The sequence below is a fragment of the Xenopus laevis genome, chromosome 1L, assembly GCF_017654675.1.
Source record: "Xenopus laevis strain J_2021 chromosome 1L, Xenopus_laevis_v10.1, whole genome shotgun sequence".
Lineage (NCBI taxonomy): Eukaryota > Metazoa > Chordata > Amphibia > Anura > Pipidae > Xenopus > Xenopus laevis.
The window spans coordinates 41,170,605-41,187,798 of NC_054371.1; the positions used below are offsets into that span (position 1 = coordinate 41,170,605).

At 40.7% G+C, this 17,194-nt stretch overlaps 1 protein-coding gene across 1 annotated transcript in view; it reads right to left on the reverse strand.

The window, feature by feature from the left end:
• The window catches only part of scfd2.L (sec1 family domain containing 2 L homeolog), a 218,509-nt gene that overhangs the window by 47,310 nt on the left and 154,005 nt on the right, over nucleotides 1–17,194 (reverse strand). Inside the window, exon 6 of the mRNA XM_018229814.2 lies at nucleotides 1,558–1,703. Within this exon, the coding sequence (XP_018085303.1) occupies nucleotides 1,558–1,703 (146 nt within the window). The remainder of the gene's footprint in view (nucleotides 1–1,557; nucleotides 1,704–17,194) is intronic.

The following is a 17,194-nucleotide window of genomic DNA, read 5'->3' on the forward strand; positions in this document are numbered from 1 at the left end:
CAGCTTCTAGAATGGGCCTGTGGCTGTAGGACAGGACAGTGCAGAGAAGATGGGTACCAGGGTACAACTAATGGGGGTTTAATTTCAACTCAACATGTATTAGACAGCAGTCCGGATAAAATAAGAGTCTTTATTGCAACAAGTAATGGGTCTAATCATAGGCTTACAGGTTATAACGAATGAGGGTTCAAACCCAATGACTGTTGGTATGAGGAGGGTTGTTTGAGTTGCACCTTAACATCTGCAGACCAACGAGAGAAATACTTCATAGTGATATTAATGGGAAGTCCGACAATGGCTTGGAATCAATGGAGCCCTGCCCTTATTGACTGCCCCATGGCAGGCAGTTAGTACAGGGCTGCTTAGTGCCCACCAGCACTGCGTTCTGCACCCCGTGCCAGATTTTTTATCCAAGGCAAAGCTGTAGAGTAGCGTTCCTTTTTGTTATTTGCTTTCCTTGCCTACTGTATAAGAGCAAATCCAGTGTTCAGTATGGCATTTCAGAATTTTATCTCACATTCATCATCTTTTCAAAGTGCCAGGATGGCCTCAATTTTAGCAAATCAGAAACCGATATAGCAGACAGGGCTGCCAAGAGAATTGCGGGACCCCATACTATTAAGTTTGAAAGCGCAAATTATTAATGCATTGTTCACTTGGATCTCTAGGTCACAGTTGCCACCTGGCTGGAAAAAATAATGCTACAAACCAATCTTAATAATAGGGATGAAAGACAGAAATATAGGAAGATGGAAGAAGAAGGTATTTTTCCAGAAAAGGTGGTGAATGTACCCTGGGCAGAGGGCCATGCCACCAAGTAGAATGGGACACAAAAAATGACCTGCACATGAATGAACACATCCCTGATCCTCCCTAGTCATGCCCATTACGCCGAGACCCCACTCACAACCCACCCAAACCCTACCCACTCCCAGCAAGCCACATCCACTTTGCAACCCACAAATCACACTATTGCATTGGGACACCCCTGCCAATGGTCCCACAACTACAGTACCACCTGTACCGCCAATAATGGCCTTGAACATTGGTTCGTAGACTCAATAATTAGAACCAAACATCCACAATCTTTTGTAATTAAATCTCCATAGAAAGTCATTGGTGTATATTTATCAAAGAGTGAAGTTAGAGATCACCACAGTCCTCTAGAGTTAAATTCCGCCACTCTCCATTCATTTCTATGGGATTTTGAAAGGTGTATTTATCAAAGGGTGAACTTTCACCCATTGATAAATACTGTTTTAAAAATCCCATAGAAATGAATGGAGAGTGGCAGAATTTCACTGTAGAGGACTGTGGCGATCTCTAACTTCACTCTTTGATAAATATACCCCATAGTATGAAAGGTGATCCCAAAGATGCTCAATGAACAGCATGGGAACCTTATTTTTGGGTTCCAACACATAAGTTAAGTATCTTTCAGCTAATGAATTTTCCATGACTACAAAAATTGTTCTCTCTGGCCATTGATTTTGTGTGGATATAGCCTAGCATTATATCATATATAGAATTCCAGGAAATGTAGATACAAAGGCTTACTTGTTGAATGTTGCTTCCAGGGACAAGAACAGAATGAAACAGTTTCAGGTTTGATCGAAACTTTGTGAGATCGTGCAAGCAGGTAAAGATGTTCTCCACTGCACAATTGGCCTTCTCATGGGTGAGTTTTGATGGAGATTCACATCCTGAAAAACATAAATATTGTATAAAATACTTGGCTATCAATGAATATTGAGATTTTTGTATATATTTCTTCAACTGTCATTAATGCAGCAGTAGAATATAACACATTAAATACAAAACAATGGAATAACTGCTTATAGAGTCAATGCTCAACTGTACCTTTTCACTTATTCCCAAAATTTTATAATTTTCCTTTAGCAAATGCTATGTGCCCACTGGCTGCCCCATTACTGTCTTGTCTAAACTAAAGCCTACAAACAAATATTGCTAAAAATGTTAATTTTATATATGAACTTACTGCACCAGCCTAGATGTTCAGCATCCCTGTAATAGTAATTGTTATGAAATGTGAGTTTGCCATGTTGGATCATATTAGGCAATATTGTTAGTGTCAGTGACACTGCACATGCTCAGTGTGCGGCTTTTGAGAAACGAATCTTTTCCATCTTAGCGATAGTAACAAATCATCAAGAAGAAAATTAGGTTTGCCTGCCATACAATCTAATGCTAAAGGGACAATTTTTACATTCTTCTGCAAAGTTTTGAGCTACCATGTAATGTGAGTCTGTATCAGCCTTGTATTATGATTTTCACATATTCTATATATACAGTATTTTGTGAGTCGGTCCCTAAGATCATGGAAACTGACAGAAGGCCGAAGCATGTGCAGCAAATCAGCAAAAAAGATGGGGAACATCTTCTTAGACCCAGATCTTCACTGCGGCTGAGGCCGATTGGGCTGGAACAGAACCATAATATGTATCATTTCTATGCTATTTTTTTTATTTAGTTCTCCTTTAATGGTGTTAGCAATACCATTTATCATTTTCATTAGAGTAAAGAGCAAAAGCAACCGCTTTAAACCGATTTTTAAAGGAGACGCAAAGGTCCAATCCACTGGGGGTGCCAAATGTTAGGGCACCCCTCCCCCCAAGCATTGTAATTAGGGATGCACTGAAATCCACTATTTGGGATTCGTCCGAATCCTTGGTGAAAGATTCGGCAGAATATCGAATCAGAATCCTAATTTGCATATGCAAATTAGGGTCAGGAAAGGAAAAAGTGGAAAAAAAACCTTCTTTTGTGACGAAAAGTCACATGATTTCCCTATCCACCCCTAATTTACATATGCAAATTATTGTTTAGATTCGCTTCAGCGGGCACACGGATTCAATGAATCCAATTCCTGCTGAAAAAGTCTGAATTCTGGATTCGGTGTATCCCTAATTGTAATGACTTACCCTATACCCTGGGCTGGTGCTCCTGTTAGCAGAAAACTGCACTGGTCTAGGGTAATTGCGATCCTCTTCCTCCCTTCTTCTTTCTTCAAAATCCAGTGGCCGACGCATGTGCAGTAGAAAGAAAAAGCCACATTTCTTGCGTCCGCGTGCCATCACAAAGAAAGAGGGAACAAAGGGTATTGCTCGCTCATGAGTGCTCCTGGCTGGTGCACTTTTCTGCTAAAAGGAGTACCAGCCCAGGTATCAGGTAAGCGATTCCTTTGGCACCCCCTGTGGATTGGACATTTTCTTCTGGAATTTTTTAATAGCCCGCCCGTTGCTCTCTTTGTGGCTGTGGTACAAAAAGTCTGAAAACACACTGAAATCTTTGGGAATATTACCCTTTTTCAAAGTCCTTCTAGTCCCATTTTTCATATGTGTCAAAAACGTTAACACTTGGACTTGCACACAAGTCTGCAATGGGGTGGATCAAAGCAAAGAACAGCCAGTGCTTTGTCTGAACACTCTGTTATTGAAAAAGTCTTAAACTTGGGCTGTGGCAGTTAAGAAATTACAGGAGAGTCAGCTCATATAAGTCTAGGCAAATGAATAGAACAAAATGAATATAAACAGCTTGAGAAATATGTTTCTGCAGAAAGTCTTTTGAAGGGGGGGAAAAAGAAGTGGTAATAATAAGCTGGAGCTGGCTTCAAAATCCCTGACTGAAATCTGCATCTGAATTTTTGCTTCTGAAAAAAAATAAATCAAAGAGACTTAAAAGCCACAAGGTGATGAAAGGAAACTCCACCCTATTATAAATGTCGACTTCCAGACGATTTGGCACAGCCAACAGGAAAAAGTCAGCAGAGAACATTGCTACTGGGAGGTTATAGAGAACTCAAATGAAATACAGATTGCAGCTCTGAAATCAGGAGGGTCGTGTGAGACACAGTATGTTGGGTTGAACCTGTGCCAAAACACACAAAGGCAAAATCTGGCCTCGCTCTGTGACCTATGGATATACATGGTATGGATGAACGTGCAAAATGTGTTCATCACAATGGGTCTCGAACAATACTTTATATCATAGATGCTTTGTTACCTCCAGGCTGCTATACAGAGTCATCACATAAAGGAGAAGGAATACTATTTTACACTTGGGGTGCCAAAAGTTAGGAACCCCCAAGTTATTACTTTTACCTGGCAACCTGGGCCAGTGCGCCTATCAGCTGAAAACCGCACCGGCCTGGGGTTCTTGCATCAAGCACCACGGAGCGATCCTCTTCCTGCTTCTTTGGTTTTCAAATTTCCGGAGGCAGATGCATGCGTAGTAGAGCGGAAAAGCCGGCTTTTTCATAAACGTTTGGCTTTTCGCTCTACTGCGAATGTGCAGCCTCGAGAAGACCCGAAGAAGCAGGAAGAGGATCGATACGCGGTACTCTATGGAAGAACCCCGGGCCGGGCAGTTTTCTGCTGATAGGAGCACCGGCCCGGGGGGTCAGGTAAGTAAAATGAATCACTTGGCACGCCCAAGTGTAAAATGGTATTCCTTCTCCTATAAAGGGTAATTTACGAGAACATACGTCTTAAACTGGTCATACATATGGAGATCCGCCTGTTGGAGAGGTTGCAAAATGAGCAGATCTCTCCATGATATGCCAACCTTCAGGTGGGCGATATCGGGCTGATCCAATCGTGGGCCCCAGTGCAGGTAACAGGACAGTCCCGTTGCATTTATTGCAATACTGAAAGTGAACCTATATTAGTAAGTGGCTGAAAAATTCTAGGCCAGTGTCTAAAAGAATCCAGATTGTTGAATTCTACACAACTTCTTTTATTTCCTTTCCATTAAAGGGGAATTCTTTTGTTGTACAGGTATGGGGTCCATTATCCAGAAAGCTCTGAAATTATGGAAAGGCCACTTGGCATAGAACCAATTTTAATCAAATAATTACATTTTTTAAAAATGATTTCCTTTTTCTCTGCAGTAAGAAAACAGTACCTTGTACTTTAACCCAGCTACTATATAATTAATCCTTATTAGAGGCAAAACAATACTGTTGGACTTATTAATATTTACATGATTTTTTTAGTAGACAAACTGATACTGACACCAGAAATTAAACTCTTTTTTTAACATCTATCATAATATTGCCTTTGAAAGCTACTTGTAACTTTGCCATAAAGTATTTGCATTTTACATTACCCGTCTGATGCCCCATGTTCCTGTATGAGGGGGCTGCCATATTTGTGCAGCAGGAGTCTGTAAGCATTAAAAACTGACAGGCTGAGATGGGACAGTCAGGTTGGCAAAAAAGTCAGGTTTAGAAACTTCAACTAACAATAACTTAGATAAAAAAACCTCTCAGCAAAAATCAACATGACCTATAGGTAACTTTAAATGTACATTCATATTTTAAAAAGTAGTTTTTTAGTCTCAATATCACTTTAAAATATGGATATTACGGAAATATCCCTTAACTGGAAAACCCCAGGTCCCGGTAATAGGTCCCGTACCTGTACTAATAAAAATGATGTACCATGGGAATCATCTAGTGAGTATAAATGTGGGACAGATATGTTGCTATTGGCCTAGGTGTGTTATATATATTACCTAGTCCTGTAGTCCAGGATAGGTCTGATGATGCTAAAGGTGAGGTAGGAGGCCTAAGTAGGAGCCTGAAGGAGGAGGCCTCAAAAAATCTAAGTTGAATAAAGAGTAATTTTGAAACTGTATAGATTTCCTTGCTCTTCAGTGACTCTGTTTTCCTGTTTAAGAACCACTGCCACTCACAATTTCTTCTACAAGTGTACATAAGCTTTATAATTCATCTTGGAGACTCCTTAACTTGACTATTTTTGCAAGGACCCAATTGAGAGATAGCATCACATGTAGAAGAGCTACCTAGAACAGCAGGAGTTAATATACCCCCATTTCTACAGTGATGCAGTGACTTTTAGCACAAAAGGAAAACTGTTAAAATAGTTCACATATGTATAACATGCAAAGACTGACAGAAAAAAATTATGAACATGAGGTACAGAAATATATCCTACTGGTATTATCCCCACTGTTACTATAAAGATCATCTCTCCCTATCCCACAGCCACAGTCCCTTCCCACAGACTATTATCCCACTGTTACTATAGGCACCATCTCTCCCTACTATACCTGCTATCTCACAGTCACATTCCCTTCCCAGAGACTATTATCCCCACTGTTACTATAGGCACCATCTCTCCCTACTATACCTGCTATCCCACAGTCACACTCCCTTCCCAGAGACTATTATCCCACTGTTACTATAGGCAACACCTCTCCCTACTATACCTGCTATCCCACAGTAACACTCCCTTCCCAGACATTATCACACTCCTACTTTAGGGACCATCTCTCCCTACTATACCTAATATTCCACAGCCGCACTCCCTTCTCAGAGACTATTATCCCACTGTTGCTATAGGCATCATCTCTCCCTACTATACCTGCTATCCCACAGCTACACTCCCTTCTCAGAGACTATTATCCCACTGTTACTATAAGCATAATCTCTCCCTACTATACCTGCTATCCCACAGTCAAAGTCCCTTCCCAGAGATTATTATCCTACTGCTATTATAGGCACCATCTCTCCCTACTATACCTGCTATACCACAGCCACACTCCTTTCCCAGAGACTATTATCCCACTGTTACTATAGGCACCATCTCTCCCAACTATACCTACTATCCCACAGCCCCATCCCAGAGACTATTATCCCACTGTTACTATAGGCACCATCTCTCCCTACTATACCTGCTATCCCACAGTCACACTCCCTTCCCAGAGACTATTATTCCACTGCTACTATAGGCACCAATTCTCTATGTACTATACCTACTGTCCCACAGCCACGGTCCCTTCCCAGAGATTATTATCCTACTGCTACTATAGGCACCATCTCTCCCAACTATATCTGCTATACCACAGCCACAATCCTTTCCCAGAGACTATTATCCACTGTTACTATAGGCACCATCACTCCCTACTATACCTACTATCCCACAGCGATAGTCCCTTCCCAGAGACTATTATCACACTGTTACTATAGGCACCATCTCTCCCTACTATATCCACTATCCCAAAGCCACAATCCTTTCCCATAGACTATTATCCCACTGCTACTATAGGCACCATCTCTCCCTACTATACCTGCTATCCCACAGCCACAGTCCCTTCCCAGAGACTATTATCCCCACTGCTACTATAGGCACCATCTCTTCCTACTATATCCACTGTTCCAAAGCCACAGTCTCTTCCCAGAAGCTTCTATTGCCACTTCAAATATAGGAGCTGCTGTGTTGCCTGCACATACACTAAATCAATACTTAGTGTGGCAGTGTAATCCAGGACAGTCACCCCTTGGAGCCCCCAAAAGACAGCCCAGTAGAAACAGGTTTCCAAGCAGTGTAATTTGGATAAACGATAGGTAATGGCTGTAATTGAGCATATTATATATATTTTCCTGACCCAGACAGATTAATTTAATTGTTCTCCATGCCTGACATACCGTTCTGCCTCACTTCATGCCAACCCTAAGAGCTCTTTTGTTCCACCTTGCTTCCCATTTAATAAAACTACTGCACTGCTCCTCGTCCAAACAGAGAAAAACTGTAAACCAGGGTCTTACTCCCCGCTGTGTTGAGGACGATGGGCAAATGATTGAGTGCACAATGTACCGTACACTTGTATAAGGGGCCTGATTATAAAGCTGCTGTTTTTAATTTTATTCTACCATTATTATTATTAGCCTGCATAAGCTCCAAATGTGACCTGGGGGCCAAACAATTAGATCAGCCAATTGGGCCCCCATGTGTTTTATGTTACTTATAACTAAGTAGCATACAGCGTTACATTTTTACCCACTTATTGTTTATTTAATGAAGCCACTAAATGAATCTGCATTGCTATCCATTAAGAGGCATTTGTTACAACTTGATAAGAAGATGAATTTGAATCTGAAATGCATAAATAAAGTGACATGGAGCAGAGTTTGCATTTCAGGCCCAGAAAAAAAGGGTATTTTATTTCTGGATATGTTTATAATAGAGTATAATAGTCATTGGCTGCCGCCTGCATTAGAGAATTGTCTGCCTCTCTGCACTGTAAGTCTCTTGGATGATGTTTGGATTACTGGATATATTTATATATTCCAAGTGCATTTAGCAAGTGTGAGCCACTAGCAATTCACTGCCAAGTGCCATTCTTTTATAGTGCAGACAATATTAAATAGCAACAATTAGAAAACAGTCATGTCCTACATATGCCCTTAGGGTTTTCAGTTCAGTATTGTAAGGGCCCGAAGGCGCAGCAGTAATAGTTGTGGACCAAAGAGGAGACAGAAACCAGGTTCGAAGTACAAAAGGGTTTATCCAGAAGAATCGTCAGGGTACAGGCAAAATATCAGTTCAGGCGGCAAACAACGGAGTCAAGGAAACAGGCAAAGATCGGTACACAGAAAATCAGTATTAGAAATCACACCCAGGAACACAAGTCAATGGAACCTATAATTGGGCAAGGAAGAAAAGGGCAATGGGGTTTAAATAGTCCATGGCTTGGCGCCAAAATGTTGACGCGCTGGCGTCAGACGCAGACGCCAGCGTCCCCACGCTGACGCCCTGACGCCGGCGCCCGATTCTGACGCCGGCGTCCGTTCCGTCAATCCCAGATCGAGCAGACGCTGATGTCACAGGACAGCGCCCAGCAGGAGCCATGCGGTGGAGCAGAAGGTCGCCATCTTGGACGCCATCTTGGGTGAGTGTCATAGTTTCCATTACAAGTATAGATTCTTATTCATAGTTGTGAATTTGTTTTGCCAAAATAAATCTTACATAAAGGGATTTTTAAATCTATTTCTTTCTTTGTGGGAGATTTATTTAACCTTGGGGAGACCAAATATGGCTGTTATTTACTTAAAGAAGAACCTTCTCCTAAAATGATTTTTGCTATGAGGACAAGCAAACTGGGATGAACTTCCGAAACACTTATGAATGTAGCTCCTGTGCGTGACACATGCTGCACGTAGACCTGGCAGAAGAATGGTTCAAAAAAAATATATAATTTCAGTAGCTGTAATGGTGCATAACCAAACACACACATGCTGCTGGATTGGATGAATGAATGCATAAGGAGCACTGGATACAGTAAGGCTGTATGTTCTATCCTATGTTAGAAACAGTGACTGGTTGTCAGGGTAAAAGCACCATCACATTTAACCTGCTGGCAAAGAACCGATGGTGGAGCATTGTGCTGGCAGCCAGTATGGGGTCTAAATGGCACGATGCAGTACCTGGCAAGACTGCAATAACGTGGATGTAAAGTTTAAGGAATTGGTGCCGTGAGGACCATTTAGTTCTAAGGGTTTAAAAATAGATTTTTTAACATGTCTAAGGATGATCGCAAATGTGGAGATTAGTCGTCCCTGAAAAATCTACCGCAGGCAACTAATCTCTTGGAAATGCATTAATGTGAACCAGGTGAAGCACAGGCAACGTATATGTTTTCCCGCTAGCGAATTATATTAATGTTGGTGGGAAAGTATTTTTAGGAGATTAGTCAACTGCGGAAGAACAGATTTACCACAGAAGACTAATCTCCATGTCTGTCATCATGGCCCAGAACTAGGGGTAGGCAGAAGAGGCCTTGGGTGCAATGAAAGGGGGTTACCTCTTCTGCCTCTCCCCTGCCTCCCCTCCGGCGCTCTCTCCTGTCTCCCTCCCATCCGGCACTCTCTCCTGCCTCCCTCAGAGGCATGCGCGCACAGTCTCAGTTGGGCACGTGTGCACGTGAGGGGGGGGAGCATAGTGGCTGGCCCCGGTCGCCTAGGCTTGGCCCGGCACTGTCTGTCAGACTCATAACCCCAATAGAAATTGGGACCCAAGCCTTATTTCTGCCTTGGGACAAAACTGCCATATCTCATGACTGTACAGTCCTATAGTTTATCTTGAGCTGACCATACACAAGTCAATAAAATCTGCTGACTTGGTCCCCCCATGATCTCTCCCTTTGGTAGACTGCTGAAATGCCAGATTAAGGCCTAACCTTTTATATTTTTTTTACTAGTTTTAATCTGATAAAATTGCAGTTTAGGGCTAGTATCCACATAATCACCCATTTGTTATGAATGTAGAAGGGCATCAGCGTAGCAAATAAGGTACCCAGGACTGTGGAAATATACGTCAATTATAATGTATATAATTAATCTTAAAATAAAAAAATCCCTCCAAACCTCCTACAGTGCCCGCCTGGACAGCACTGATTAATAAAACTCTTCCACTGATTAAACTCACATATGAGGGACGAGGCTGCCCAAAGAAATTTGAAAGGGTCTGGGCCCCTGGTTGGAATCAAACCCTGAAACACAAATTGAATAATAAACTGGAAGTATGATACCCCTCTAGACTAGTGACACAAGCAGGACCCTAACACAACTAGCCCCAGTAATCATACCCACTGAACAAAGCCCGATAAATGTCAATTTGCAATGTTATATGTGAATATAAATTGCAGAACGGACTAATGTAAAATGTGATGGTTCATTCGCTTGTTTTTTTTTTTTTTTTTTTTTGTTATTATGATTTTTATTGCAACATACAATAAAACAGTACAATACAGTATTACATACCAAATTCGCGTTGTTTTCTATCAACTCTTGCAATGTTAAAAGCATAAATAAAATCTTTAAAAAATAAAAAATTCCCGGAGCTTGAGGGATAAATTTACCAGGAGCTATTCAACATGCCTGTGGGAGCATTAAGAAAAAACACAAACACACATGGGAAGAACATGTAAAGTGATGCGCTGGTTGCAAATGAAACTAAAGACCGCAGCACAGTGCTATAACACCATGCGCCATCTTCCTTTGGATTTGAAGACAGCATCATATACTGGGTTATGTTACTGCCCAAGGGAGGCAGAAATAAAAACAAACATTTGCTGGGCCTTAAAGGGGACCCGTCACCCAAAAAAAGTATTCAAAACCATATTTTATCACATTAGTCAAGCAAAATGAACTTTAATTACACTATATAAATTATTTGAATCTTATTTCCTTCAGTCTGGGTATTCATAATTATAACAAGCAGACAGCAGCCATTTTGTGGACAATGTTATTAATACAAGCCTTGTATTATCTCAGAATCTTGTTTGTGCACCAGAATGGGGGACCTTAAACAGTAAAGACAACGGGGGAATGTGGGGAGAGCAGTGACATGTAGGAAGTGCTGAATGGAAAGTGAAAGTAATTGTCTGCCCCGCCTCTATGCCCATGGCATAGAGGCGGGGCAGACAATATTTGATTGATAGCTGAGATTTTTAAATGAACTTACAACAGCTATGAATGCTTTAATAAAAAATAGAAATTGGATTTCATGTTTAATTTGAAAAGGACTTTTATTATAGAGATTTTTGTGTCTGGGTGACAGGTCCACTTTAAGTTGCCCATAAAGCCCTACCACATGAGGAACCCATGTCAGCCAGAATCCAATACTTAACAGGACATATTTCTCCTTAGAGAAGACACAATTTAAACCCAAAAGTGCTTTTTATCACTGCCCAAACTGAACATGTACCTTATTCTGCTCCGTTTCAGTTGTGCTAGCATTGTGCACCAGAGATCTCAACTTGATGTAAATTATATATAGGAAGAGCTCATTTATCTAGAAGCAGTAGCTGAAAATCTTATTATGAAAGAAGCAATTCTTCAATTCTGGCAGTCTCTCCAGATCGTCCTCTGTGAAAATACTTTGCAAGCTGTTGTTTTTTCTACAGCAGACTCTCCATGAGAGCGGATATGAGACAGAGACAGTGTCTGTTGGCCCTGGTCAGCACGTAACAACAAGTTCCCATCTCAGACAGATTTTTACTGTGCTAGCCAAACCTCTGTTTGAACCTGGAATTATATGTTTACAGTCTATCATTTATATAGAATGTATATTTAAGTGTGTTATAGTATACTGGTCATTATCACGGACGTACACAGGACAAAGAAGGAACTTGTATCAGGCTAGACATGTTACAAGGCATTGCACATTTTCTCAATAATACAGGTGCAAAGTTTTCTCAGCAAGCCCAGTTGCTTTAGACTTATCACTACTGGATACTGTATATCATTAACTGGCTAAATGAGAACAATCACAGACAATCAGACTTGAAGTTAGGCTCCAACAGCAGTGTAACTATGCATTAATATTTAAATATACTGCAAGGGTTCCACAATGAACAGTAATAATCTACATAAGTGCATTGCTCAACTGTCTTTTGGAAACAATCTGGCATCATTTTAAAAATAGACAAGACAAATGACACTTTTTAGTGCAAGAAGGTTTAACTCTAATCATGGCCCCAGCAAAAGAATCCCTAACATATCCGCAGGTCTTAACCATAGATATTTATCCCTTTAGGAATCTGGTAGAATGTTATTATATTTCTGGCACTTACAAGCTTTCTTTAATGTACATGTCATTTATCATTCATGGGACACCCTAGGTAAGATTGTGTGTATAGAGAAAACTCACTATATGGACACACAAAATGATAATGATTGATTTGCAAGAACTTTCTAATTATTTTTGTTGCCGTGCATTTATTAGTACTCCTGCTGTGTTCAGATACCTCTATCAGCTATGCAAACAAAGCCCCATCAGGTCTCCTGTATAGACACCCGGCGACAAATCTCCTCTTCTTCGGGGCGACTAATCTCCCCAAACTGCCTCCCCTGCCAGCTAAAATGTAAATTGGTGCAATTAGTTTTCCAAAGTCGCCTCACAACGAAGAAACTTCGGGCACTTTTGAAAACGAATCGCACCAAGTGCCATCCCGCCGGCGTTTTTCATTTTAGCCGGCAGGAAGGCAGTTCGGGGAGATTAGTCAGCCCGAAGGCGCCGGGCGACTAATCTCCCCGAATCTGCCTGTGTGCCCTGACCCTAAAAGCGTATCCAGGTAATGTTAATTGGCAGAGAAGTTATAAATAGACCTTTCCATTCCACAGCATGAAGTCAATGTAAAGCAACAGTGCATCCTGGGGTAATTTAAAACTTTACAATGTTCTTACTCCATTATAATCACAAAAGGCACAGGAAGACGTCAACAGCCGGGGAATGTTTCATGATTTGCCAATAAAAACTGGCGTGTGAATCATGCCATTCATTCTCTAGCTATTCCCTTTCATATGCTTCCTCCCAGCTGTGAGTTTGGACTAATATTATGGATGTTGCCTGTTTGCAGGTTAAAGGTTTTGTATCTACCTAATAGCTAGACCTTTAGGGGCTCAGTTGATGTTTCTGAATGCCCTCGGTTTTAATCGAAGATCAAGAGCAAGTCTTAAGTATCTTCTGTTCTTCTTATGCAATGAATGGGTTTTATCTCCTCAAGTCTTAGTTTTGTTTTTAAAACAATAGAGGAAAGTAGTGACTGAGGGTATGGCTTTTCTAATGTGGCACAGTCACTGTGGTCACCTCTCATATCTGCAATTAGGGTTGCCACCTGGCCTGGCCGGTAAAAATTATGCTTGATGCCAATGTTATTAATAGGAAAAATCAGCAAGAATATAGGAAGGTGGATATTTTTTACCAGAAAAGGTGGCAACCCTATCTGCAATCCACTGCAAACAAATATAATCCTCAAAACACAGAATCCCAACTCAGAACACAGATTCCAAACCATAATTAGCAAATTTGCATTAAAAAATTTATAAATTTTAAACAACAAATTGTCATGTTAAGTTACCGACAGCTTAAAAGGATTCAGCTCGACAAAAAACATAGGACAGGGCCCAATTAAAATCCTGTAAAAGGCTCTAGGTATCAGACAAATTCCAGAGCTAACATTGGATTCTGTGCCAGCATTGTTTCCAAATTCTTCATGTTAACCACTTTTATTAATCAAAACCTCTAATTAAAGGGTCAGAGTAGTTTCTAGTGCCTTTCTATCCCCTGACTAAATATTTGAGTAGATTTCTAAACAAGAGGTTTGTGTAATTAATTGGTGGCTTAATGGATACTGGATATCATGGGCGTTATTCTTGTAATTTAGCAACTCTCTGTGTCAGTCCAATAAAAAGAGCAAAAAATGATTGATATGGCAAAAAGCAATGTACCAAATGCTAATGAAAGTGGCACATCATCTTATTGGGTGGGGTTGTATTTAGAGAGCAGCTGTGTAAAAAATGCCATATGGGAGGGAGGCGAGAGCATTGAGGGAGCACGTCAAACCTGGACCAGCCCCCCCATCGATGCACCCTATATATATTTTTTATTATTATTAAAGCCCAAACAGTGCCTCACCACACAGTGCAAAAAAGTGCAAATACAAGCGCATAAGGGTGCAATGCGCTGTGTCTTGAAAAAAATAAAGTCCCATACTCCAATTGACCTTGCCAAAAGACATCAAATAGAGCGAGTCTCTTTATCCCTGACCTCCCAGCCAAGGCAAAAGTCTTTAGACCCATTTCACAGCAAGGCTAGAGGCCCAAGCACATACAGTCCAGAAAAACTTTTTGCACCATTGATAGGGTCGGGTTTTCAGGGGGAGATGTGAACAAAAAAACAAACAAAAAAAATGTAAAAATATATTAAAAATCTATTAAAAAGTGGCTGCGTGCAGAATTTATAAATTCAATTATTCCCAAAGCCCAACAAGCTGGGGTAAAAGAGTAGTGTCCAATAAAGAGCGCAAGTGCTGTGATCATGGATCCTGCAGCCACATCTTAAGAAATCCCTTAAGGGGAGCAAAAAAGCTTGGGCTCCATTTGGCCAGAGGATCAAGTGTCTCTCAGTCTCTCTCAGCAGGGCTCCTACTACTCCCACTGATAAGAACAGACCCTATGCTTGAGCTTAAATGTATTGTTCAGTGTAAAAATAAAAACTGGGCAAATAGATAGGCTGTGCAAAATAAAAAATGTTTCTAATATAGTTAGTTAGCCAAAAATGTAATGTAGCTCAAGGATGTAAAAGGGGAGGGGGGGGTTCTGAGTGGCTTTTGTGGAAAGGCAGGTGACCAGCATCAGACAGGTACCTTGGAGAAACATTGTGCACCAGCTGATACACAAAGTATATACATCAGGGATGTCCAGCATTAAATTGTAATGCCATTTTGCAAAACACAGTATGTCTATTTTAATTTTACAAATTCAAAAATGCTGATTATTTTAAAGTACATTTCAACATACTTTCAAGTGAAACATTTCCATGCATAGAAATATATAAATACAAGGTGTGCAGAACATTCAGTGCCTGCCCAATTGTATATTTTTCTAGAAAAGTTTCAATTGCAGTTTTTCTCCTGGGATTGAATACTAGGTTATAAAAATAATAAAAAAAACTGTTACAAGTGGATGGAAAAAGAGGACTTAAGGGTCATGACGTTTATTCTGTTAGACACTACAGCGCCACCTCAAGCTCCCTTTGCAGCTCTAATTACATATTTAACAAAGATCTATTCCAAAGAATACTGGTTAAAGCAGTGATATGGGTGCATTTGTGCTTCTACGCTCCTTTGAAACACTACATTATAACTTCATGCTGGTGATTAATTTGGGTTTTGGGGTTCAGTAAGTCTGTTGTTCATTGTTTGTTGGTGGATGTTTGGTGGATGCCCCGTTGCCATGTCTGGGTGGATTTTGTTGGGGATTCCTCTTGTAGAATTTGAAAGGACATTATGCACATTCCCTGCTAAAAGTTGGATACATTTGGGGCTATTCCATAATCAGATATGGACGTGTAGGCCTTCCATTTAAAATGGCGGTCACTGACACCATAAAAAAAAAACAAGTGCTCTGTAAGGCTACAAATCTATTGTTATTTCTACTTTTATTACACAACTTTCTATTCAAGCCTCTCCTACTGATATTCCAGTCTCTTATTCAAATCAATGCATGGTTGCTGGGGTAATTTGGACACTAGCAACCAGATGGCTGAACTTGCAAACTGGAGAGCTGCTGAATAAAAAGCTAAATAACTATAAATCCACAAATAATAAAAAATTAAATCCAATGGCAAATTGTCTCAGAATATCCCTTTCTACATCATAAAAGTTAATTTGAAGGCGAACAACCCCTTTAAAGGAGAAGGAAAGGCAATTTACATTGATGGTGCGAAAAGTTAGGCACCCCAAAGTGATTACATTTACTTACCTGACACCCCGGGCCGGTGCTCCTAACAGCAGAAAACTGCACTGGCCCTGGGTTGTTCCAGGGAGCACCACGGAGTGAAAATCCAAAAAGTTTATATCAAAAGAGATATATATCCCAAGGCCTCTTAGAGTAAAAATAAGAATAATTTATTGAAATTCACATTTAAAAAGTATTCAGTACATACCACCCCACATATCCCACCTTACGCGTTTCGCACCCTCCGGCGCTTAATCATAGGTGTGCACCACAGAGTGATCCTTCTTTTTCGGTTTTCAAATTTCCGAGGGCAGACGCATGTGCTGTAGAACAAAATAGCGGTGCAGTTTTCTGCTGATAGGAACACCGGCCCGAATATAATCATGTAATTTTCCTTTCGTTCTCCTTTAAATTTCTATTTACCTTCACACAACAACTTTAGTCGGGTTCTGTAATAATAGACACTTTTTCCCAGCTGCACTAACCTATTACACCCAATCAGCAGGTAGCATTTACTGGTCACCTGTTCAAAAACGAACATCTTATTGGCTGCCATGAGTTACTGCAACTGGGCAAATATTGTGCCTTGTCACATTAACAGCAACAATATAAACAACCTTTGACTTTATTTCCATCTCCTATTATGATGATTTATAGTAATATGTCCAGAACAGCCAACCAGTGGTCCATCAGATGTGCAACCGGAGCAGAACTGGAGAGCAGCAGGTTGGACCCCTGTTCTGTACATCATGTTTCAACAATCGATTAAGAGGTATTGGAACAGCTAATGTTGTAGAAATCACAAGAGCACAATCAGTCAGTTCCAAGACAGGTCAGGCAGTACACATACAGTATGTTTGTACTTCCCAATAAATGGATCCAGGAAGTTCATGGAATGCAACGTGCTTTCAGATCTGCTTTTATTGACTTAATGGTGCATTAAAATATTTCACGAAGATCACCAACAGTTTTATGATCTCCCTGTCACAGGCAATACTGAAATGTACTTCTGGCCTCGCTAAGAAATCTTGGCAAAACACTGCCGACAGATAAGACGGATGTATTTCCAAATATGGAAAACGTGGGAAGATCACAGAATCTGAAGGAGAAATAGGCTGGAGGGCTGCT